The sequence below is a fragment of the Girardinichthys multiradiatus genome, chromosome 21 (assembly GCF_021462225.1).
Source record: "Girardinichthys multiradiatus isolate DD_20200921_A chromosome 21, DD_fGirMul_XY1, whole genome shotgun sequence".
Lineage (NCBI taxonomy): Eukaryota > Metazoa > Chordata > Actinopteri > Cyprinodontiformes > Goodeidae > Girardinichthys > Girardinichthys multiradiatus.
The window spans coordinates 13,766,689-13,791,586 of record NC_061813.1 but is presented as its reverse complement, the minus strand read 5'-3'; the positions used below and the strand labels follow the sequence as shown (position 1 = coordinate 13,791,586).

General features: G+C 39.0%; 1 protein-coding gene across 5 annotated transcripts in view; it reads left to right on the top strand.

The window, feature by feature from the left end:
• Positions 1-336: 336 nt before the first annotated feature.
• The window catches only part of col11a1a (collagen, type XI, alpha 1a), a 119,127-nt gene continuing 94,565 nt past the window's right edge, over positions 337-24,898 (top strand). For 2 of the 5 annotated variants that reach the window (XM_047349692.1, XM_047349691.1), the window contains exons 1-4: positions 339-691; positions 7,290-7,454; positions 7,743-7,956; positions 14,106-14,268. In XM_047349692.1, coding sequence (XP_047205648.1) covers positions 577-691; positions 7,290-7,454; positions 7,743-7,956; positions 14,106-14,268 — 657 coding nt within the window. In that variant the 5' untranslated portion in view covers positions 339-576. Of the gene's footprint in view, positions 692-7,289; positions 7,455-7,742; positions 7,957-14,105; positions 14,269-24,898 lie in introns of all 5 variants that reach the window. The other 3 variants (XM_047349689.1, XM_047349690.1, XM_047349693.1) reach the window with 3 other exon arrangements.

Genomic DNA, 24,898 nt, shown 5'->3' with positions numbered 1-24,898 from the left:
TAGGAACTGGGGTAATTGAGCTAATTGAATCTTTTACTGGTTCTGAAATAGTTCATAAAAACAATGCAGAGCAGCAGCTGATGAATGCATCTGCTTATATTATGTAATGAGACCCTTTCCAGCACTTCATATGTTTTTATATGAACTTTGACCGTTTTGAACATACTTATTTCCTCACACGCACTCGGAACAGACTACTGGGGGCGCATTGCAGAGCTAATGGGTGGACCCTGAGGAGAATTTCCAGCCCCGTGATTTGTTAATCGGAGGCTGGTTGACTTGTCAGTCCCCTGTAATCGTTGCACTGGTTTGTGGAACTTGTCCAACCCTCCTGTCCGGGGACGCACTAAGTGGAACGATTGCACTTGTGTGCGTTTTTGTTAAAGCCCTAATACCTACACTGTGAGGGCTGGGCGCTGGGAAAGAAGATCTGGCCCTCTTTGTGGTGGAGAGAAGAGGCTGAAAAACCCCCTCACATATGGCTCTTCTGTAGGACAGTTTCCATTTTTCATTCGGGATCGTGGAAGGGACGCCAAAAAAGTCACCTTAAGTTCTATTCACTTTTTGGACCCGATTATGGAGATGCAAAGGTGGTCCACGAGGTGGAAAACGAAAAGTTGGTTTATGGATTCCGCAATAACTGCATTCATCACTTTAACACTGCTTCTGCAGGCTGCTAAAGTCAGAGCAGGTAAGAATTACAAGAAGCAAAGTGTAATGAATTGTGTGCGGCTGAGAAGGAGCGCCGGCTGGATGGATTGGGGAACACGGCAACTGATTCGGGGAGTCAGACTTACCTGCTGAACAGCGCTGTGTTTGAATATTCGCAGAACAAGTTACTTTGTTAATCTATGATTCAGCCAATAAAAGGCACGAGCAAATGCACAAAGTTTACACTGTAACAACTTTACTATAAAGACAGCGATACCTCCTTCTTCTGGAGACAGCTAGTGCGTTAAAGTGCATGTCTCGGTGTCCAGATCGCATATTTACGCATGAATGGAAGCGTCTGCCCAGAGGATGAAACACTTCGCTCTGTTAAATTGATCCTAAGCTGTTGGTATGTGCTTAGAAAGACCAGGGAGCAGAGCAGCTTTCTCTGCTTTTTAAGATTCACTTCAGCTCAAAGACACCTCTTTGTTAGAGTGGTGGTCCTCTGGGTGGATGTGTGCACGGTTAGCAGGGTGGATTTCCTCAAGACATTTGTTGCACCCTGGACTATGATGACTTTTTTCAAATATTTTAACTGAGACCATCGGTTGCCATTATATTTACGGGTAAAACCGCAAAATACACTAACATTGCAATATCAATTCATGCAATTAAGCATCACAAAAAAACTTTTTGGATGCAATATTTGGTAGGCCATATTACTTCAGGTGCCATGCATTAAAACTTTGCTCGTCAATATGATATTTAGGCACTTGGACTGACTTTTATTGTTTTTATGCCCACCTCCCTTATAGATCTTAGTAATGATGCTAAAGCACAAAGAGAGTGGTGGGGTCATCCTGATGGTGGAAAAGAAAGAGAAGCATGATGAAAATGTGGGTTTCAACTGGAATCCATTTGCAGATTAAATAATATCCCAATTCCATGATTTTTCTAATATTTTGCAGTACTACGGAAATGTCATCTTAAATTTATCTTTATACAGTGAGCTGTGGGGATGTGAAATTACAAGTTTGGACTCGCTGTATTCTCGGTATTTAAACATCTGTCCATTATAGCCTTCAGTGGGTGTAATCCTATGACATGAAGAGGAGATAGGCCTGGCAGAATGGGTGATTAATTGAAGGTTATGAAACAACCTGCAATTTTTATTGGCCCACATAGCAATTTTTTGGCAGATGGCATTAGGATAACTCTAAACTTCTTGATTGAAGTAAAATTTTTTGTCAGAGGACTAAATGTGGTCAGGGAGATAAACCCTATCTCCATGCTACCCTGGTCCACACTAAAGCCCAGTCGCTGGTGTCTGCCCTACCAACCCCCTCCGATGTCTAACTTTGCACTTAGATGTTTGGTAGGGTGCAGGACAAAGCTGAGTTGTGTGATTGGTGGGAATGCTTCCTCTCTAAGTACTGAGCACTTATTTGATGATGGTCCTTGTTGCACTTCCCTATGATTTGAGAGCCTTCAAAGAGCAGGCCTGCATGCGGAGCTAGCCCATGGTTATAATAGCCACTATAGTCACATGGCTCAGGATTATTCAGGCCTTACACATTGAACTAGAGACAACTCAGAGATTTAATTTAATGCTAGTGAAATATAGGATACAACGGGGGGTTAATTCATTGCATTTTAAATAATTTAAAGGGAAGTTAGACATTTACTCACAGCAAATTGTAGACAACAGAGCTTGATTTCAGTTTCACTTTACACTGCATAATGGAGTTAAGTTGGGAATGACATTTAATTTATTTACCTCCTGCCTGCTGCTGACAATTCGTTCAGTTAATGCATCCTACTGGATGATTGCTGGAGTTGCATGCCACATTGAAAGTCTCTCTTTAACTCTCCAGGTCCTGCCTCTTAATATACATTTCAAGTATTCTGCTGCAGGGCCTATGTTTCTCTGTCTCAGTCAGTTCCTTCAGAGCTCTTCATAGCAGTCAGAGCAACTACTGCAGGGCGCTCACTTCGCTCCAGCAGTGTACAGACACGTTTTCCCAGCCCCCGGGGCACAAGCTCAGATTTGCATTCCAACTGAAAAAGTTAGCATTTTCAGAGTCCTCTGCTTAATATGTTAACCTGGGAAATTCAGGGCTCTGTTGGCTGAAACAATGATGGATTTACAATGTTTGACCTACCAGTCAGAGACAAGGCTTTAGAACAGATTGAAACCTCAAGTCAGAAGTTAGTCTTTTTCGTTAATCATTATTGTTTATGAATATGTCTTTCTCACTACACATCGGCGGATTTTTATATGTAGGCTTCTATTAGAATGAGTTGATGTGAGGAAAACCTAACTAGGAGAGAGTGGAGAGAAGGAATGCTTTGAAAAACTGGGTAGGTAGTGAAGTTTCCTTGGTATGACACCAGCATAAAGCCGTCTTGTTTTAGCCGGCAGCATGATGGAAGATGAAGGAAGCGGAGAGGGAGAGTTGGGAAGAGGGGGATATATGAAGGGAGAGACAGAAAATGTTATTTGAGTCTCAGGGAGCTGCAGGTGAAAAGGTTTCACCTGTGTTATCTAACTGAATTACCTTGCTGTAAAGGTGTAGAAAGCGTTAATGTTGCCACAGTGTTTTGGTTTTTGTCAGAATGAAGGATGAACTCAGATTTTTCTGGCTTTAGCCCAGAAAAATTGTGTTATGTTATCTCTGAGATGATAGGGTTTACTCTGAACATGGCACAGGTGTTGTCAAATTTCAAGTTGATGTAATTTTGCTCCTCCCATTGTTTCACGCCTCTGAAGTTTGCATACTCTTGGACAGAAGCCATGATATAATATTATAATCCTTCCTACCAAGCCATCTTGAGTTTTCCATCAGCTATGTGGCCTGTTTGCTTGTCCCTAAGGGCAAACACACCAGCTCATCAGATGGTGGCTTTTAAAACCTGCACACACTCATTCGGGTTGCCTTAATGGATTGGCCTGTTTGTGTTGTCTCAACACCTCTGTGTGAGGGTCACACGGTGGACAAGCGGCCGCATCTGGATCATATGGAGTTCGGACCTTAAGCAACTGTGCACAAACTCACAGTGAGGTCCTCATTTTTTAGAAATGTCTGGTTTCTCAAAGACTATTTAAAATGTGATTGTTGTTAATAGTTTAGGCATTCAAACAGACTGGAGGTAATCCTGCTTGGATTTAAATATATTTATGATTACTCGTAATTTTACTTATACTCCTTCATATCATCTATTGAAATGGAGATGAGTTAGATGGGGGTTTATACAAATGGTCCTCATTTTTATCAGCTAAGAGGGATATGCTTAACAGAAAATCATGTCTGCCTTTGACCAAATGCAGGTTAATGGTGATTGTAAATTGGCTTGCAGGGCTTTGCATAGTGCATAATGTATTGACTGAAGCAGGTCTGTTCTTGTTGCATGCAGTGTGGTAGGCATTGATAAGGGGAACATATATGTGAAGGATCGCAGAAAACTAAACGAGTACCATTCTGTGGAAATGTATTTGCCCTCTTATCTAGTCTATTTTTGCTTTTTTGTCACAATTATATGTTTCACATCATCCAGCAAATTTTAATACTAAAGATACCCAGAGTGAATTCAAAATGCAATTTTCAAATGATTTCATAATTCAAAAATGAACGACCCCCCAAACTTAGTAATGATTGGCCCTTTGCAGCAACAACTGCCATCAAGCATTTGCCTTAATTGGCAGCCTTTTACATTTACAGAACTTTGCAGAATAGTTTTAATTCAACTATGATGAACGGATTTCAGGTCTGGACCTGCTGTTTAAGGTCACACAGCATCAGATTTAAGTCGGGACTTTGACTAGGCCTCTCCAAAATTAACATCATTTTTTGAGCCAGTCAGAGTTGTCTGAGTGCCTTGGATCATTGTCCTGCTGCATAATCCAAATGTGCTTAAGCTTAAGGCCACACACTGATGATTGGATATTCTCTTTCAGGATTTTCTGCTAGAGAGCAGAATTCTTGGTTCCCTCAATTACCAGCAAACCATCCAGGTTCTGTAGTATCAAAAGGAACCCAGACCATCACACTTTCACCACCATGTTTGAATATCAGTGTGATGTTTTGTAAAGATGTAACAGGATGCACACCTTCCAAAGATTTCTACTTTTGTCCAGAACATTTATCTAAAAGTCAAAGGGATTATCAAGATGTTTCTCAGTGAATGTGAGACAGACCTGTGTGTTTAGTCAGTAGTGGTTTTGGTCTTGCAGCTCTCCCATTGATGCCCCGTTTCTTTCTTATTTTTTAACCATCAACACTGATTTTCTTTTAGGCAGGTGAGGCCTGCAGTGATTATGTTTTGTTATTGGTTCTTTTGTGACTTCCTGGAGAGTTTGTTGATAGGCTCTTGATTTTGGTAGGCTTCCCACTGCTGGAAAGGTTCTTGTTTGTACGGGTCTGGTCAAAATCTGCCCTGGGTTTGGCTCAAAAAATTGACATCAGCTTTTGAAAAAAATTAGAATGAAATAACAATTATAGGTATTTCATGAGTTACCGTTGGGAATTACATTTTTTTGAATAGGTCAGGTTGGTTTAGGTAACTGTTTTTCTAATAAATGAAATGATCATTAGAAAACTGCATTACAAAAATTGCATTTTTTATAAAACTACAATTTGTTTTATATTCTGAAATATTTAAGTGAGACCAACAACAAAACAGAAGTAGGCAAATACTTTTTAGGTGTTAGAGAGATGGATGCAATGTTAGTTCTGTCCATGTCAGTGAAAACAACAACAGGAGAAGAGGAGTTACTGATGCTGTTGGGAAAAGGGGACTTTGTCATTTTCTTTTATGCTCCTATATGTGTTTTTCTGCCTTTTTATTGCTGTTTTTCACGTGATGTTGCTTTATTCTTTGAACAGGCCAATCCTTTGTTTTTGTTTGCACATTTAGTTTCTTAGGACTGTGCTGTATTCATACAACTACTTACTTAATATGTGCATTGAACCACTAAATAAAATGGGTTCTGAAAACAGTAAAATAAAATTGTGCTTTGGGTTGGACTGTTGGCTATAGCTAGCTAGCATTAGCTTACGCTAACTATTTAGTACATAACAGGCTAATGTTTTCTTAAGTGAACAAACTCATTCTCTAGTGTGAACTAAAGTCAACAACACCACCCACTGACATTAACATTTACATTATTATACAACATTATTTTATCATCATTACCTGGTCTTATTTCATTTTGTGGAAGGCATTCAATGAAGTTTGGTCAGGTTGTTGCATAGTTTCAAAATGGCGGTCTGTGAAACATTTTGAGGCTCCTTCTATTCTTTTATCTGACCCATAAATTGGGCTTTAATGTTTCACCTAATTAGTAATTAGCAACCAAACGTCTGTCCCAATGTTACAACTGCTGGAAGCGAATAAAGCAGGAATTGTTTTTTTAGTTTGTTTGGGTCCAATATATCCCATGCTCTAATAGGCCTCGTCTCAGGCCTATCACAGTCAGTACTTTAGTTTGTCCTCAAGCTAATGTCTTACACTGGGAGGTTTTTCCGATAGAAGGAATAATGATGATGCTTCCCAGGGATGTTTCCGGGCACTCACACAGGCTTCTTTATGTGTAGTCCATCAGATTGAAGAGCCTTATCAAGGTAAACCTATCCATGGGTGATGCAACTCCAACTGTGTTGGCACATTGTTCATTATGGTGCTTGGTATGCTCAAGCATTTCCTGTCTGAGGATCCTGTAAAACGTGGTCCCTGCAGCTCTCCCTAACTGAACTATACAGATATGTATGAGTGATTTGCCTTAACACTTGATCAGGATAGTATACAGATTTCCACCTGGTAACACTTTATTAATAATCCTAATGTCATTTGAATAGGCTCTACCTTGTTTACTGGTAAAGGACCAAGATGGGTGTTGGTCTATTCACTCTCTTCACCATTTTGTACTTTTAATATTTTGGTTGATTGTATTCCATCTTTTTGTTGTACGAACTGGAGCTGCTGCTCAACGGACATTTTATACTGACCTCCCGGTCAGATTCTGTCATATATCATAACAGTCAATTGCTCCAAACAGAGATTAGAGCAATAGTAAGTGGAAAAGTGATGGAATCTAATCTATTCTGAAAAAATCTAGATTTGATTTGAGAATTTTTATAATTATTTAGCTCCATTATTCATCAAAAGTAGTAGGATAAATAACGTGCAATGATTATATACATAGGTACGTACTGGTTTGTTTACAGGTATAAAATAAAAGTAGGGCATGACAAAATGACAATGCGTAGTTACAGAATGGAGGTATGAATTGGCAAAGGAAAAAACTGACCCAGAGCTGACCAGCACACAAGCATATAACCTCCATTCTGAAAAAGAAAATCGATATAAACCTCAAAATAGTCTCTAAAGCTAACCAATCTGTTTGCAACATCTTCCTTGTACTGTTATCAAGCTGCAGGCTTGGTATGCAGTAAATGTATGTCTAAAGTAACAGAAAAATAAAAACTTGAAACAAATCTCTTGATTTTAATTATGCAATCTATAGAATTTAGAGAGTCACCATTATGGTAGACATGTTGACAAGCCAAGCATGCTGCTAAATAAGATTTATACCTCAACAGTACAATGATCTAATTGATGATTTGTTTTCTCTTTAACAGCAGAGCCAGTGGATGTCTTAAAAGTGTTAGCATTTCAAAATTACCCTGAAGGAGTGACGAAAACAACAGGATTTTGTGCAAACCGAAGAGCATCAAAGCCAGACTCAGCCTACAGAGTTGCCAAGCAGATCCAGATCAGTGCCCCCACCACACAGTTATTTCCCGGTAAGATAAGTCCTTCTGTTTTTATTCTGTATTTTTTTGTCTGTATTGCTCAACCTTTGTTGTCTGTGCATGTGCCAGACTTCTGTTTAACTCTAAGATGTGTGTCTTCTTAATGTTGCATACAGTGTTGGTGTTCAATCTGATGAAATAGTAGTTGCTCACTGTTTACTGTTTATGAGAGATATGACCATAAGGTCTAAAAGCTTTCACATGACCAACTATTTTAAATGGTTAAGATCACTCAGCTATAAGTTCACTTGTCTGTTTCATCCTTCCTTTTTCATTCAGGTGGTGTTTTTCCTGAGGATTTCTCCATCCTGACCACTGTGCGCCCCAAGTCTGGCCTCCAGTCCTTCTTGCTGTCCATTTACAATGAGCAAGGAGTTCAGCAGCTAGGTGTGGAAGTGGGACGCTCACCTGTTTTCCTCTATGAGGATCAAACCGGCAAGCCAACCCCAGAGGACTATCCCCTGTTCAGCTCTCTCAACCTTGCCAATGGAAAGTATGTGAAATCTTTGAAATTGTTACCATTAAAGTCTAGTAACACTCTAAAAGATAGGTCTGGACTTACAGATGAAGGGTATTCAGAGAAAATTAAATAACATGAAGTTGAAGCATTGAGGGTCTGAGATTTTAAACTAACAACAATGCAAAAATAACATTTATCCTGCGATGCTGTTTTTACAGCTGGTTCAGAATGGCCATGGTAGCAGATGTTTCACACATGTCATAAGAGTTTTTTCTTCCTTTGATGTTCAACTCATTTCATCTGAAATTTCTTTTCATGAAAATATAAAATATCTATTTCCTAACCATGTTAAATTTCTCACGTTTCCTAACAAGAATGAGACGAGACAAGACTTTTGTAATATTTTTGGTAAAACAAAGAATCACCATTTATTTTGTTTTTTACAAATCGCAGACTGTGTTTCAAAGAATCTGTTGCCAGATTTGAGCATTTAAGTTTCACTAGTTCAAACATTGCGGTTTTTATGCTTGTCTAATTCTAAGGTGGTCCTAATGGTAGCTAAAAAATATCAAGAATGCCCTTTGTGTGTTTTTGCAATCTTTCATAAAACATCAAATTGTTTTTAAATAATGTATATGCAGTGTACAATTATGCAGTTTAAGTTTGGTCAGTATCTGTATTTTAGACTTCAAAATGAGTGTAAGCGAGTGTAGGAGGCTTCGCCAATACTTTAGTAGTAGACTGTAGTCAGCTAGCCTGTTTTATTCGTTGACTCTGTCAATAAAACAGGGCAGCTAAAGACATACTTCCTTTTTACTTCAAAATAAGAGTCTCAAACAAAAGTAAATGATATCAAGCACACACTACTCATATATGTGGCTCTTAATATTAATAAAAAAGTGTCACATTCTCACAGCAACTGGAAAGTGCTTTGCAAGTTCACAATGCCAAAAAGTATGGTGTTGGTTTTACTACAGTTGGATCTTGTGCCACATGATGTTTTTCACCCCTACTCCTCAGTCCATATTTATTTGTTTGTTATTTATTTTATATGTTAATTTTAACATTTTAGTGTTTGTACTTTTTTAGATTTCCATTAATTCTTGATAAACACTGAAAACAATCCAGATCTTCCGCTTGTTGCGCCACAGATGCTCATGGCTGGAACATCCATCTCATCAGGGTTCTGTGAGAACAAAACAAGTCAGAATCAAGAGACATTAGATTACTGAGCCTCAGCAGGGCTGTTATGGGCAAACTGACCTCATTCATGAACTCGCTGCCTCTGTTATTTTAGAAAGGGGGGAAGGAAGGAGGGAATAGAAGAAACTCTAAATTTCCTTTCTGCCCCTTTGGATTACCTTACCCAAACCAGAAACAGTGCTCCTAACCCTTGAGAGAAAACCTGATTATCTACTCCCAGCTGAGTTGTCGCTCAGATCATTGTAGCTCAAATAAGCCTATGTACAGGTGCAGGAAATGACTTAACATATCGGACATTTTGGGAAATATATTATGTAAAACCACTAATAAGAACGGGCTTATTTTGTGTTTATTTTTATTTTTTTTTATCTGGACTTAGGCCTGTTGTGATATTAGCCAAAAGAGCTTAAATTTAGATTGCTTGGTAAATCCTTGGTAAATCCTTCGAAAATTTAAAAAATAGCTCTACTTTATTAGTACTTTATTAGTACTTTTTTAAAAACTATTTATGAACTATTGTATATGAAACAATGCTCTCTGTGAATAATTTGAACTGGTCTTTTTCATGAGGCATTCTAAGGCTACATCTTCAGCAGCTCAGGATGTGTACTGGGTGCTATTTCTGCTGATGCACTCTTTGATGTTTAAAGTCTTATTTTTCTAAGAAAGAGGCGACACAGCAATTATTCTTATAGAGAGAAAAATACACGACACTTTCAGAGAAAAGCTGACATTAAATGAATTTTCACATTTACAAAGAATTGGGGTCATTGATTAAATCAGTTTAATCATATCAAGATTCTTTATAGAAGATTTTCAAAATGCTGATTTTGTATATTATTTCACATGAGAGGTTACTCTCCTGATCACTTCTAATGGATAGTATGTGGTTTTGAGTTAAAAGCATGTAAGCTGTTAAAATCTTGCATGTGTTAACTCTTTGCATCATCACTTCATTAAAATCCTGAATAATTGTTCTCAGTTGCTAATGCTAACAGCTAGTCTGAGAGGGGGCCAGATTTAAATCTACTGTCTATAAAAACAAATCTAACCCCTTAAAACATAATGATTACTGCGAGTTTTATACCCTTATTACTTTGTTAATAGGGAGTTACTCTTACTGTAATCACTTTAAATGTTCTGTTTATCAGTGGTGCACTGCCTTCTTCCACCATTTCCTGTGTGGAAATGTTTCATTTGTTTAATGGTTCATAAAATACCGTTAGCATAAATCCCAATGATGTCTTGGCCTCTCCCATATGAGAAATTAGCCTCAACCTTTAGGTCCAACTTATCTGGACTGATACTAAAACTAGATGCCAAGAGAGTTATCTATTGTAGGTAAGATTAACTGCTTATTATCTATTAACATAACCTCCGTTTAGAAATCCTGAACTACCTCTTTAAATTAGTATTTGTTTGTCCACTATATAGGTGACAAATAAACCTTTGTGCAGCGGTTTTAAGCTTACAGAGTGTTGCACGTTTATTTTTCTCTAAGCTCCATTGCCTGCCCTGGAATGTGTCTATGGTTTAACAGTGTTAAACTAACTGAATGAATAGAAATAAATTTAGAAATATTAGGTTTGAAATTAAGGGTATACAGGTTATCATCCTAAACTATGGTATTGCAAAGGTCTCATCTTCGACCTCAGAGCAGTGTTTTGACTTTGCCTCCTGTTCTTACAGGAAAGGCCTTCCTGGATCTTGACACACACTTTCCACAATGTTCACCACGTCTGTCATGCCGAGTAACTCAGAAGGAGGATTAAGTTTGGAGTTTAATGAGTGTAATCCTGTGTTAAATAGGGCCAAAGTGTGGGGGCAAGAATGTGGTCCACTATTGCCTGGTATGCATAGCTCTTAAATGCATTGGCAAATCATGGAAAGGCAACGGAGGTGATGGACTCATGTGTGACCCCGGTTAACCGTTTGAGCTCAACAATCTATAGTCCGGTCCTTGAGTGTTTTTTTAACCACAAAATGTATTTTACTTTTAAAGTTCAATTCACTACATTTTGACAGCAGCTCCAGCTGGGAAGCTAGAGCCTGTCCCACCAGTCAGAGATCAAGTGGTGGGGGTACATCCTGGATAGATTGCCAGTCTATCACAGGGTCAACATGCATGTTTTTAGACTAGGAGAGCAAGCCAGAGTGCCCAAAAGCTTTACACAGAAATGCTCCTGCCAAGATTTAAGTTAGAGCATTTGCTAACGGCTGCACCTTGGAAAGTCAGAGGGTAAATATGCATTCTAAAAGTGGCAATAAATGTGTGTGTTTGATTAGTCGCACATCAGTTTGAATTAATTTAAATATTTTTTTCTGCAGCAACCTAAATTCTAGATTGATTTTGGCAGAAATGTGAGCTTCAGTTCTGTTCACAATAGTTGAGGTATTTAGCATTTTTGCCTTAATTTTTCCAAAACATTAATTCTAGGCTTTGGTAAAACTACCCAAGCTGTCTTATAGTATGATGCTCTGTGTTGACTTGACTTCTGTTAATCTTTTGTTTACAAAAATTGGTCAAACCTTTTTTTTTTGCTCATATTAATTAGCCTTTGTTGTAAAATCGATTGTTTTTTTTTTTCATCCTCATTCGGGCTCTTTGTTACACAATAAACTTACCCCTAAACATTTAACCATCAGCTTTCTGATTCATCTACATCCATGCATTTATCAACAGATCGCAGAAAAAAGCAGCTTGTTGCTTTAAAGTCAGTAAATCAACATCAGCCGGTGCGAGAGAGACTGTTAATTGCCCAGAAGCTTCACAAGATCTCTCTGACTAGGAGACAGTTGCATTGGTTGCTCTTAGAGTTGTCTGTTGTGGACGAGAACTGCTAGTGTTTCTCATGTGTACACAATCTGTCTCATTGTTTAAAGATCTAGTCAACATTATTCAGCAAAGCTTTTGTACATTTTTTCCAAAATATCAGATTGTTTCAATTTTTGAGCACTTTCTTAAAAACATTTGTCCCTAATCCTCTATTACAACCATAAGGTAGGAGGGTTGACTGAAAAATACATTTTATTTAACCCATATGTGCTGCCTTTTGCAATTTCCACCACATATTTAGTGTTATTTGCATAGAATTTGTTTTAAAACTACTCTTGCAAATAATGTTTGTCCACAAAAGTATTTTACATAACTCAGAAATGATCACTGAACAAGAAGTTGGCTTTACTCAAAATGTACCAATATTTAGTTGTGTGGGTAAAATAGACTTGCAATAGACTTAGCGAAGGTTTTATAGTTTAACAGAAGGCTAAAGCCTTGTCCACGTGGACATGGAGACTAATAAACAAAGGATTTTGTTTGAAAAAAATACAAACAACACTAGTTGACAAATATCAGATGGAGGTGGAAATAACTAGCAGGATACCATAAGGGCCACTTGTTTTGCAAACTTTTTATATTGCAAGGAGTCTTCATGACTTGCAATGTGAGTTTTGTTTTACTGTAATTTGTGAAATTTGCTTGATAAATGATGAAATATGCAACCTTTTGTAATGATGTAATTTTTTTTAGTGTACATCCAAAGCAGTTGACTTAATGTTTCTGAGGTCTTTTCAGTCATTTTGGTCATAAAACGTTTCTTTACCACTGGTTGGGTTGGGTTCAAAACCTATAGTGCTCAGGTAAAAGCACAGTGACACTGCGAGCCAGAAGCCTAGATTGTACTTTTCAGACAACAGCTTTGAAATTATATTTTGTAATTTCTAAAATGTAATGTCAGTTTTTGCAATGGATGAAGATCAAAGAAAACTGTTTTATTTTGTTAACAAAAACCAGAAATCCCAGAAAAAGGGCTGCGTTAGTAGTAATATCCATTAATGTGGATAAGGCGTTGGGGTTATTACTTAGTAGTATCCTGTCAGTCTAGGTTTATACTATTTTTCACCTGTACAACCATTGATGGAGTGTTTTGAACCATCAGTGCTTAAAACACAAAACATAGTAAACATGTGAAAAAAAGCTCTGAGAAATCAAGCAACCGACCTTTACTCATGACCCGAGTAGCACCAATGCTCTCTGTCCGACGTTTTATGTTCTTTCATTTTAAGGAATAGTTACTCTCACACAATAATCTTGGTTTATTGCTTACAGTTTGTCACAATGTTATAAAGACAAAGAAAAAAAACATGAACTCTGGTCTTTCCCTTTAGTCAACACAAAGGGGTTATTCCTGGAACTTTATTACTCAGTCGTGATCAGAGAACATGTAGATTTCTTGTTATGGATAAAAACAGGACATTTATAAAATGTTGTGGAAAATTGAAAAGGGGCTTCATTTTGGCAACTCAGGTCAGAGGTTTAGTGATTAAGCAGTGATGTAAAACTTCAACATGTCCTCTATAATAACACTTACCCCAAATCTCTTGCCTTTCGCCATGGAGTTCCACAGGGGGTTGTATTAGGTCATCTGATGTTGTAGTTGGTACTCAGCCTCTTAAGGTTCTTAAGGTCCAATTGTTAGCTCTCTTAGGGTTTACTTCTAAGCAGATGATTTACAGTTGTTGATGCCATGAGTACTTCAAAATACTTCTCTCACAATTTGACATGTAGCTTGTGTGGATGATGTGTGGCTGCCTAAAAACTTTGTGCTACTTAATGCAAATAAAAGGTTTTTTTCTTATTGGTTCAGCTAAACTAGCAAGCTGTTTTATTCTGCACTCCAACATTGGAATGGCAGACAGTTCCATAATGTTAACTTTTTCAGTTAAAATTTTAAAAAGAAGATTTGAATGGTCAGTATTTCTTTCTGTTTGCTTTTACTGCATTTTAATTGTTTTGGATTTACAGCTTTAGTGTTTTATCTGGTCCCTGTTAATTTAGATTTTCTTTCTGTACAGCACTTTGATTGTAAGTGCTTTCTAAATGTATTATTATTATTATTATTATTAAATCAAAGAACACTGTGTTTTATGGATGTCACCTTTCTTTTTTAGTAATGTCTGCTTCTCATGACTTTGACTAGGTGGCACCGTGTGGCCATCAGTGTTGAGAAGAAGACAGTCACTATCATTGTAGACTGTAAGAAGAAGATCACCAAGCATCTGCTCAGGAGTGACCAAGCCTCCATCAGCACCAATGGCATCACAGTGTTCGGCACCAGGATTCTGGATGAGGAGGTTTTCCAGGTAAAGCTTTCAGAGGGGGGCTGTGGTCGTAGTGAGTTGTTTCGACATTTAGCAAATCTATTAAATCTAGAAGATGATTTATTCTCTAAATGCCTTTAGTTGTTACACTCCAAGTTTATTACTTGGAGTGTAACAAGATATCGTGCAAATAGATCTTGCAATATTCAAACACCACAGTATTTCTCATCTAAAGGAAGTCTGTCTGGCTATACAACTTTTCATAAGTTTGTTTTTTAAAAGCTCCACCTTTTTAATTTGTAGTACCTTGTAGAAACAATTAACAGTAAAAGAGTCTCAAATAACACAAGCTGGCTTTGTAAGCACTGTAATTACTGTTATACACCATAGCCAGCTAATAACAGTATGTTGATGCCCTATTTGTAGTTCAAGACCTAATTTTTCATACTGGCCAAATTGCAAATAAACAGTTTTACCCTATTTGCAGATCCTTTAAAACCATATTTATGATGTGTTAAACCTTTTTTCACAAAAAATGATGATTTCATTACTTTTTGGCATCCTGCTTAAAGCTTCTCATTTAGCACAAAATAAAAGGTTTATTTAACTACTTCCTAAGGAAAACTTAAACACTGCTCAAATCTGAACTGGATGTTTTTATAAAAACACGGTTTGTGATCCTTGAAAACATATTCCGCTGCTATTTTTGGCAATAGGACACCCTTAAATGGGGTTCTGCTTGCAAAGTGCAGTAATTAGGCAAGCCAGACCTGGACTGAATTATTCCACATGGAGTACAAGCTCATTTAAACAGTTTGTGATTAGCAAAACCTTTACTCTGTGGAAAAGAATTGATTTCTAGTTAAAATCTTGTCTTGCTCGTTGCACTCCATTCTTATTGTTTCTTATAATGTTGCAATATTTGCATGGCGAATGTCTAGTCTAAAAGGCTTTTATATGAGATTTATACTGACAAAACACTGGCCCTGTTTTAGAGTGATAAGAATGGGAGTTCATAAAAAACAGAAACCGTAGAGAGGCACAAATTAATATTTTATGAGGATCCTTAAATGGACAGTTATTCCATAATTGGACATGAATGACTATACCTGTTTATATTTAAAGATTACATAACCTCTTAACATTGAGTTAAGCCTGCCTTTAAATTCCTTGTAAATCATTGAATTTTGTTCTTGGTCACATTTGACACAACTTGTTGCTGAAGAATCTGTAAGGTTTGTGAATGTGTCATCTGTCAATGAGACACACTGTCTTGACCGAAAGCCATTTCTTGACCTTTCATTTCCTGGGAGATAATGAAGCCAACGATTTGTTGATTTTTATGAGTCTGCATCAAAGTTCTGTCTCTTAAGAAGGATCCAATATTCCTCTTTACGCATCCTGAGACTCTCTGAGGTTGTTTGGACTGTGACATAGATGTATTGTTGTTAGATATTTGATAGAATAAGGTTAAACAATCAGCTGCATCACCATACATTAGGCTATTATTCAAAAAGAAAGTTAATTAACCCTCTTCTGACAAGAATTATATAAGAGCAACCAAGATTTATCTCTATTTTTAGTTCAATATTAGTTTAAAGAGCAATCCCAAATCCAATCTGCACAGACAGGATGTTCCTAGGAGGGTTAGAATGTTTGTTTTTTTAAACACTTGGTGTTGTATTATTTACTTTATTTTCAATGTTTAAACCATAATAACTATAACCCCTTAAGCCCTAGGGTCTGATACTTTCATAAGGCATATCTCAACTTGTACAATGCCTAAACTGCTAATATTGGTATCAACTAATAGAAAGGGCTTGGAGGATGATGTGGATGTGAAAATGCTATAGTAAATTATTCTAGGCCTGAGCAAATGACTTTTGAATGCAAAAAACTAAATTCTGCCTAACAAAAAACATATGTTTACATACAAAAGCTCTTACTTTTGCTATGAAGAAGAAAATAAACACAAAAAATTCTAACTACAACATCTGAGTGACATCTGTAGCCTGTCTGGTGTCAACACAACAAGCAATTGAAAAGTCATACATGTTTAGACTTTTTTGCATGGTGTTTGAGCTGTGGTCAGTGGATATAAGAATGAAGTAGATACTTTAGTAGAAGAGTCTCAGATGAAGATCTGGACATTTGATAAGTGTCTGTAAGTCTCAGAGTTAGTCAGCTACGAGTGTGTTATTGTTGCTAAAGAAGCCAAGTCCATTTGTAAGGGGACCCTAGGGCTTAAGAGGTTAAATTACTAAACATTCTTACAATACTAATGAAGTCAGTAAATATTACAAATACTTATGATATTGGATTATAATTTAACTTTTTTTTATCACATTGCTCCTTTATGGAGCGGCACAAATGACTGTACCATTAGTTAGTTTAGAATCAGCCAATTTTTATGTACTTATTAAATGCATCAAAAATAATAACTCCAACTATTTTCATCTTGTAAATGCATTTCCCAAATGTACATTTTACTGAGTTTAATAAAAAAAAAAATGTAGATAAATTATTGTGACATATGCTTTGATGCCTACAACCGTTTTTCTTTTGTATGTGTTATAGTCTTTATAAAAATCATAAATGGCAGGTTAGACCTTAAAAAAAAACCTGGAATTGGTATTGGATCGCTTGATCTCTACTTTTTTATTTTTTTGAATAAACTTTGGTTGTGGTTGGCTTCATGATGGAAGCAATGAAGCCAAAATTTATATCCAAGTGTTTTTGGCCACAGTTAGGCCAGTGGAAGGGTTGAAAACTGAAGCATATGAGACAAACGTTATACTAAGAGATGATGTCAAACCTTTTACCACTTTTTCTTAATAATTGATTTAGTATAAAAAAAAAATCTTCAGTAAATTGAATAATTAGATAGTATAAGCTGTACCATTCTAGGAGCTGACTTTCCAGGGTTCAGTTTTTAATCATTTATCAAATCATGTTTTTTTATTTTTGCGAAGTATGATTAAATATAGTACATGTGTAAGACTTATAAATAGAATATAATAATATTATGTTCATTAAAAGTGAAGGTCTTTTTTGTGGAATTCATGCTTCATTTTTCATAAACGTCTATTCATGCCATACCTGCCCTAGATTTCAAGCGACCACCAAAAGGGATCTTGCTGGGATGAATGAGGTCTTTCATTCGGCCATCAGGCCTCCCTTATTTCCTCAAATACTCCTCTCGCTGCATACTCTCCACCGCTTACCTCCTCCTCCCTCTGTACCCTCCCCACTTTGAGGCCTTCCCCGTGTGCCTAATGTATGAGACTGTCTATTCATGCCCAGCGGACACTGCCTGTCTGATCGGGCTCACATGTATAGACATACCTGAGCCTATTCGCTGCCTTCCTGGGTTGAAAGCAGTCATCTGATCTGAAGGAGTACTTTGTGCTGCAATACTCGACACTGTGAAGCCTTAGCCACCAGATTTGCGTTAGGTGTTACTGTCTGCTTGTTGTCTATGAAAATGTTAAAGGTAACTCATAACAGAGTTCTGAATTTTGGTGGTCAAAGATATTTTCTGACAGCATTCCCAATTTTCACTGTTATTGTGTACATTTTAGACAGCAGATTGCCTTCTTTTCACTTCATTTTATACCTTTTTCCACAAACTTTGTCTACCTGTACTGTTAACATTATTTAGCGTTTAGGAGCCTTGGTATTGCTTGCAAAAAGAGACAGGATTTGTACATAGTTCTGATTTCTTGCTCAGTGGTATATTAAGATATTTTTTAAAGAATGCCATGACAAATTCCATTTGCAGTTTTTCACAAGCTGCAAACGTGTGACTGAAATTGAACTACATGCAAAACACTGAGTGTGGCGGGTATCATTAATTTACTCAGGTTGTCGAAATATAACCAAATCAGAAGATGACACAGATTCGATGCACAGAATTAGATTGAAATGAGGTTTTATTGTTCCAACTTAGGTAGACCTTGATTAGAGTTGTTAGAAGCCAGAGGATGAGGAAGCCCCAAGGATCCGAGCAGAGAGAGAGTGTTCTGGCGGTGGAAATATTTACAGTGCAGATTTCCTGAAGAAGAGTTCCATATGGCGACAGGCAGGCAGACAGATGGGCAGATCGACAGGAAGGCAGGACAACAAGCGATCAGGCAGGCTGACAGAAGTCCACATAACAGAGACTATGTTCCAGCAACAGACTGTGTCAGCAGCTGTCTTAAAAAGCCATGAGCTCATTAGCTGGATGAGTTGCAGCTGAGAACAATGAAGTGCCAGAACCAGCCAGCAGAGATCTCACAGTACCCTCCCCTCAACGATTGCCTCCAGGCAATCCCGAACGTTTCTCCGGATGACGTCTGTAAAAAGATGTAATGAGAGCAGGGTCCAGGATAAGAGAACGAGGTACCCAGGTTCTTTCTTCAGGTCCATATCCAGCCCAATCCACAAGGTACTGAAAACCACGCCCCCTACGTCGAACATCCAGGATACGATTGACCGTGTAAGCTGGATGGTCATCAATGAGACGAACAGGGGGAGGGAGCTTGGTGGGTGGATTCAGGGGACTTTCCGAGACTGGCTTGATCTGTGAAACATGAAAGGTAGGATGAATGTGCATAGAAGCTGGCAACTTGAGTCTCACCGCAGAAGGGTTGATGATCCTTTCTATGACAAAAGGACCGATGAAACGGGGGGCCAACTTTCGAGTAGTATCCTTTAATTTAATATTCTTGGTGGAGAGCCAGACCTTCTGATCAATGCAGTAGACTGGTGCGGAGGAACGGTGACGGTCAGCAAACCTTTTATTCTGTTCCAAAGTGCGTAGAAGTGTCCTCCTGGTCTGACGCCAGATCTTACGACACCTGGAGATATAATGCTGAACAGAGGGGACAACAGTGTCAGATTCAATACTGGGGAATAATGGAGGTAGATAGCCCAGAGAAATCTCAAAGGGAGATAAACCAGTAGCAGAGGAAGTATGAATATTATGGGCATATTCTATCCAAGTGAGATGTCTACACCAGGAAGAAGGGTTGTCATTAATCACACATCTCAATGCTACTTCCAGTTCCTGATTGCATCTCTCAGTCTGCCCATTAGACTGAGGGTGGTAACCAGATGAAAGGCTTACGGTAGCACCAATAGCCCTACAGAACTCCTTCCAGACTTGTGAAATGAACTGCGGGCCTCGGTCAGAGACAATATCCAAGGGCATGCCATGAATACGGAAGACATGAAGAACCAGAAGTTGAGCAGTCTCCAATGCAGACGGAAGCTTAGTTAAGGGAATAAAATGAACAGTCTTAGAGAATCTATCAACAACGGTAAAGATGACTGTGTTTCCGTCAGATGGCGGGAGACCAGTGACGAAGTCAATAGAGATGTGGGACCATGGGCGACTGGGGGTAGACAGAGGTTGAAGAAGACCGGCAGGAGGTTGATTTGAGTTCTTGTTACGGGCACATGTGGAACAAGCTGCGACAAACTCTCTAATGTCGGGATTCATAGTGGGCCACCAGAAATACCTCTTGGTAAAAGTGATCATACGATTAATCCCCGGATGACAGGTAAGTTTATTATTATGAACCCAATCCAGAACTTTATTGATGACAGAGTTCGGAACGAACAGTTTGCCTACAGGACCAGTACCTGGGTCTGGTTCAGATTGTTGTGCCTCCCTGATGTCCTTTTCAATGGCCCAGGTGAGGGCGCCCACAATGCAGGATCCCGGTAAGATGGAAGCTTCAGTCTTGGATTGCTCAGAATGAGAAAATTGGCGAGAGAGAGCGTCGGGCTTGATGTTCTTGGAGCCGGGTCTGTAAGAGATAGAAAAATTAAAACGAGCAAAAAACAGGGACCAACGGGCTTGTCTGGAGTTAAGTCTCTTGGCATTTTGGATGTAAGAGAGGTTTTTATGGTCAGTCCAAATGAGAAAAGGGACTTCCGCCCCCTCTAACCAATGCCGCCACTCCTCAAGCGCCAACTTGATAGCCAGAAGCTCTCGATTTCCCACATCGTAATTCTGCTCTGCTGACGACAAACGACGAGAAAAATAAGCACAAGGATGCACCTTGTTGTCTATAGGAGAACGTTGAGACAAGATGGCCCCTACTCCAATGTCAGAAGCATCAACCTCCACAACGAATTGCGCACTAGGATCAGGATGAGTCAGAATGGGTGCAGAAGAAAATAAAGTTTTCAATTTGCAAAAAGCTTTCTCTGCCTCAGGGGACCAATGGAATGTCTTCAGAGAGGAGGTAAGTTGAGTGAGAGGCACAGTGACCTGACTGTAGTTCTTTATGAACCTTCTATAAAAATTTGCAAAACCTAAGAACCTTTGGAGTTGCCTGCGATCCGTTGGAGTAGGCCACTCTGCCACTGCCTTGGTCTTCTCAGGATCCGTTCTGTACCTGCCTGCTTCAAAAATAAAACCCAAGAAGGTCACAGAAGAAACACCAAATTCACATTTTTCGGCTTTTACAAAGAGTTGGTTTTCATAAAGCCTCTGGAGTATGGTCCTGACATGCTGGTGATGCTGATCAATGTTCTGAGAGAAAATCAAAATATCATCCAGATAAACAAACACAAAGAGGTTGAGGAAATCACGGAGAATATCATTTATAAGAGCCTGAAAAACAGCGGGTGCGTTAGTCAATCCAAAAGGCATCACCAAATATTCAAAATGTCCCAGGGGAGTCTTGAAAGCTGTCTTCCACTCGTCACCCTCTCGGATCCGAACCAGATGATACGCATTGCGCAGGTCGAGCTTGGTAAAAATCTTGGCAGTGTGTAATTGGTCATGTATAGAATCAATGAGTGGTAAGGGGTACTTATTTTTTATTGTGATTTGATTCAACCCCCTATAATCAATGCAGGGTCTTAACGTGCCATCTTTCTTCCCCACAAAGAAGAAGCCGGCGCCAACGGGGGAGGTAGATGGCCGAATGATCCCGGATGCTAAGGAATCCTCAATGTACTCCTTCATGACTCTTCTCTCCGGTCCAGAGAGATTGTATAGTCTGCTGGATGGTAACGGAGCACCTGGAAGGAGATCAATAGCACAGTCATAGGGGCGATGCATGGGTAAAGAAAGAGCCCCCTGTTTACTAAAAACAGAAGCAAGATTGTGGTATTCAGGAGGAATCTTAGACAGATCAACAGGCTCAGGTGGTTCAATTTGTTTGCTAGAGTGAGAGACAGCAGTCTTTAGACAATTCTGGAGACAGTAATCACTCCACTTCTCTACTCTGCCCTCCACCCAATTAATTGCGGGATTATGTCTCTGCAACCACGGAAATCCTAGAACCAATTGTGGGGAGATAGAGGAGACAACAAAGAACTCACCCCATTCATGGTGGTTACCTGAGGTAATGATGTGAAGGTGGGGCACTTTAAACTTCACCTGAGATATGGTTTGACCAGTGATGCCCGAAACAGAAAGGGGGTGGTTGAGAGACTGAGAAGGTATCTTAAGTTTGTCAACTAGATCCAAGGAAATAAGATTCTGTTCCGCACCAGAATCAATAAAAGCATCCACTGGACACTTTTCTTGGCCAATAATAATAGTGACTGGAAAACACAGACGAGATATAGGGGAAAAATGGGACATGCTCATCAAAGTCCCCTGACCTATTGACGAGCCCCCCTCTTTTCCCTTCTTAGGGCATCTTGCAACATAATGTCCACCTTGTCCACAATACAAACAAAGACCAGCCCCAAAACGACGTTGTCGCTCTTCAGGAGAGAGACGAGTGTGACCAACCTGCATAGGCTCAGGTTCCACAGATCCCTCCGAAGAGGAAGTGGGTGTATCAAGGTAAGCGGTCCGAGGTGCCATAAAGTGCTGCCACTCTGACTTATGATTCCTCTCTGCTTGTCTCTCTCTTAGGCGGTTGTCAATACGGATTGATAGTTTGATTAAATCATCCAGTCTCGCAGGTTGATCTCTTAAAACCAACTGGTCCTTTATCTGATCTGTAAGGGAATTCACAAAAATACCCTTGAGTGCCGCTTCATCCCAACCCACCTCCTGTGCTGCCACCCGGAAGTCGATGGCGAACTCCGCCAATGCCCTCTTTCCCTGTTTGAGGGTAAGTAACTTCTTAGCAGCTGTCTCCTGTTGGAGTGGTTGATCAAAGACTTCCTTGAAGTGACTGAAAAAAACAGCATAACTCAGAGACTCAATAGGGTTAGTTGTGAGAAAAGCGTGCGCCCAGCGTAAAGCAGATCCTTTTAGGGAGGTAACAATAAAAGTGATCTTGGAAGCAGCAGTCGGAAACAGAGAGGGGGAACGACTAAAAGCCAACTCACATTGGAGAGAAAACCCACCAAAATTATTAGGGTTGCCATCAAAAAGTTCAGACGGACGGAAATCAGGTTCTCGGATTCCGGATGAGTGGGTTGTGGGTGGCTGAGGATTCTCAGAACGAACTGGAGGATTGGAAGGAGCGGGTGAGAGTTTGGTTAATATTTCACTTAAGGCATGTACCATACCACCAAGTTCCGTGAGATGGGCATCTGTCGTCCTTTGTTGTTGTAGCAACTGTTGAAGCATGGTCTCAGTGGATTGGAGGCGTTCCCTCCAGGAGGTCTGTTCATCTTCATCTGATTTGTTTTTCGACATGTCTGCTGGCTGGAACATACTATCATTAATTTACTCAGGTTGTCGAAATATAACCAAATCAGAAGATGACACAGATTCGATGCACAGAATTAGATTGAAATGAGGTTTTATTGTTCCAACTTAGGTAGACCTTGATTAGAGTTGTTAGAAGCCAGAGGATGAGGAAGCCCCAAGGATCCGAGCAGAGAGAGAGTGTTCTGGCGGTGGAAATATTACAGTGCAGATTTCCTGAAGAAGAGTTCCATATGGCGACAGGCAGGCAGACAGATGGGCAGATCGACAGGAAGGCAGGACAACAAGCGATCAGGCAGGCTGACAGAAGTCCACATAACAGAGACTATGTTCCAGCAACAGACTGTGTCAGCAGCTGTCTTAAAAAGCCATGAGCTCATTAGCTGGATGAGTTGCAGCTGAGAACAATGAAGTGCCAGAACCAGCCAGCAGAGATCTCACAGCGGGAAAACTAACATCACCCAGCACCTTGCTGTTGGCGAAGGTGGTCAGAGTTTATGAAAAGATGCATGGACCTAAATTGTGGGAGATCCTGAAAGCAAACTTGCAAAAAGATTGAGACAGGGTTTAGCATCCAGCAGGAGAACAACACTTAGATCAAAGAATATTCAGCTGTTATTCTAGACCAGATAAATTCTAGAGCTAATTCTAATTTTAACTCTAATTTTAAATCTAATTTAATCTATGGCAAGACTTCAAAATTGCTGTTCACAAGCTCAATCTTTCCAGTCTAACTGAGCTTTAGCTATTTTGCAAAGAGAGATAGGCAAATATTTTAGTCTAGTTATGCAAAACAGGTGGAGACATAACCCAAAGGATTTGAAGCTGCAATTTAAGCAAAAGGTGGTTACCCAGTGTTGCTCAATGCACACCACACTTTCCAGATTTTTAGTTGCTAACACTTCAGAAAATCATGCACCACTGTCCTCCCATTTTACAACATGTTCTATTTCATGTTGGTCTATCACATAAAGTCCCACTAAAATACATTGAATTCTGTGGTAATACCTTGTAAAAAAAAAAAAAGAGGTTCACAGGGTTGTTATGGCTTATTGTGGTTTGTTAGTTTTCCTAGCCTTTTGTATTCAGCTTCATTGTTGATGTGAATGCCATATGGGCATGTCTGATTATAGATGACTGATTTACAGTGTGGTTTTGATTTAACCAATGATGCCCTGTTCTGTGGTCGCAGCATAAAGGATTGTTTTTAGTGGAGATACACTAATGTTCAAACAGAAAATTGTATTTTTTATCCCTGTGGTAAGGAAATCCAACACTTTTACACTGCATTGCTGTTACCTTTGACCTTTTCTCTGCATATCTGTATACCACAATAACCTGCTGTAGAGTTGATCAAAGTGAGTTTGCATTTAAGAATCAATATAGTAAATAATGACATGATTTATTTCTCATCAGCCTTTTGATCGAACCAGTTTTAAGTTAGCTGGACATAGAATCTTCACTGCCAATGTTATAACACAAAGCAGCAGAGATATGAAGAGACACAGAGTTGTACAATAGTTTTCAGTCTCCACTGTTTTCACTTTGAAGTTGCTTCTCATTTTCTTCCCGTCCTTTCGTTGATAATCTGACAGTAGAGCCACTAAGACTTGCTTCATGGCCAGTCCTGTTTCCCAGTGAGGAATATTTTGGAGTTTTAGCTTAGCTCCTAGATACCAGAGGCTTCTTTTTTCAGCCGTCCACAATAAAAAGATGTGTAATGAACCCCAGGTGTCTTCCTTCACAAAACATTTTTTACCATCCCAGCTGCTTGATTTTAGTCGCTTGTCTGCTCTCCGAGTACCTCTTGGTGTTCCTTTCATGAATTTACATTTTTTCCCCTCTTAAATCTTTATGGCTTTGTGAGCTGACTCTTTTTAGTTATGTGTTCTACATTGTTGTGACCATTTTGGCAAGTGTACCAGTGATTCATGTCTGTTCCCTTATCAAGCTCTCATTCGTTTTGTGTTAAAAATAAACTTTTAGTTTTGAAATAGTGTTTTTAAACACTGTTTAATCATGATGATTACATGATACACTAAGATGCAGATCATTATG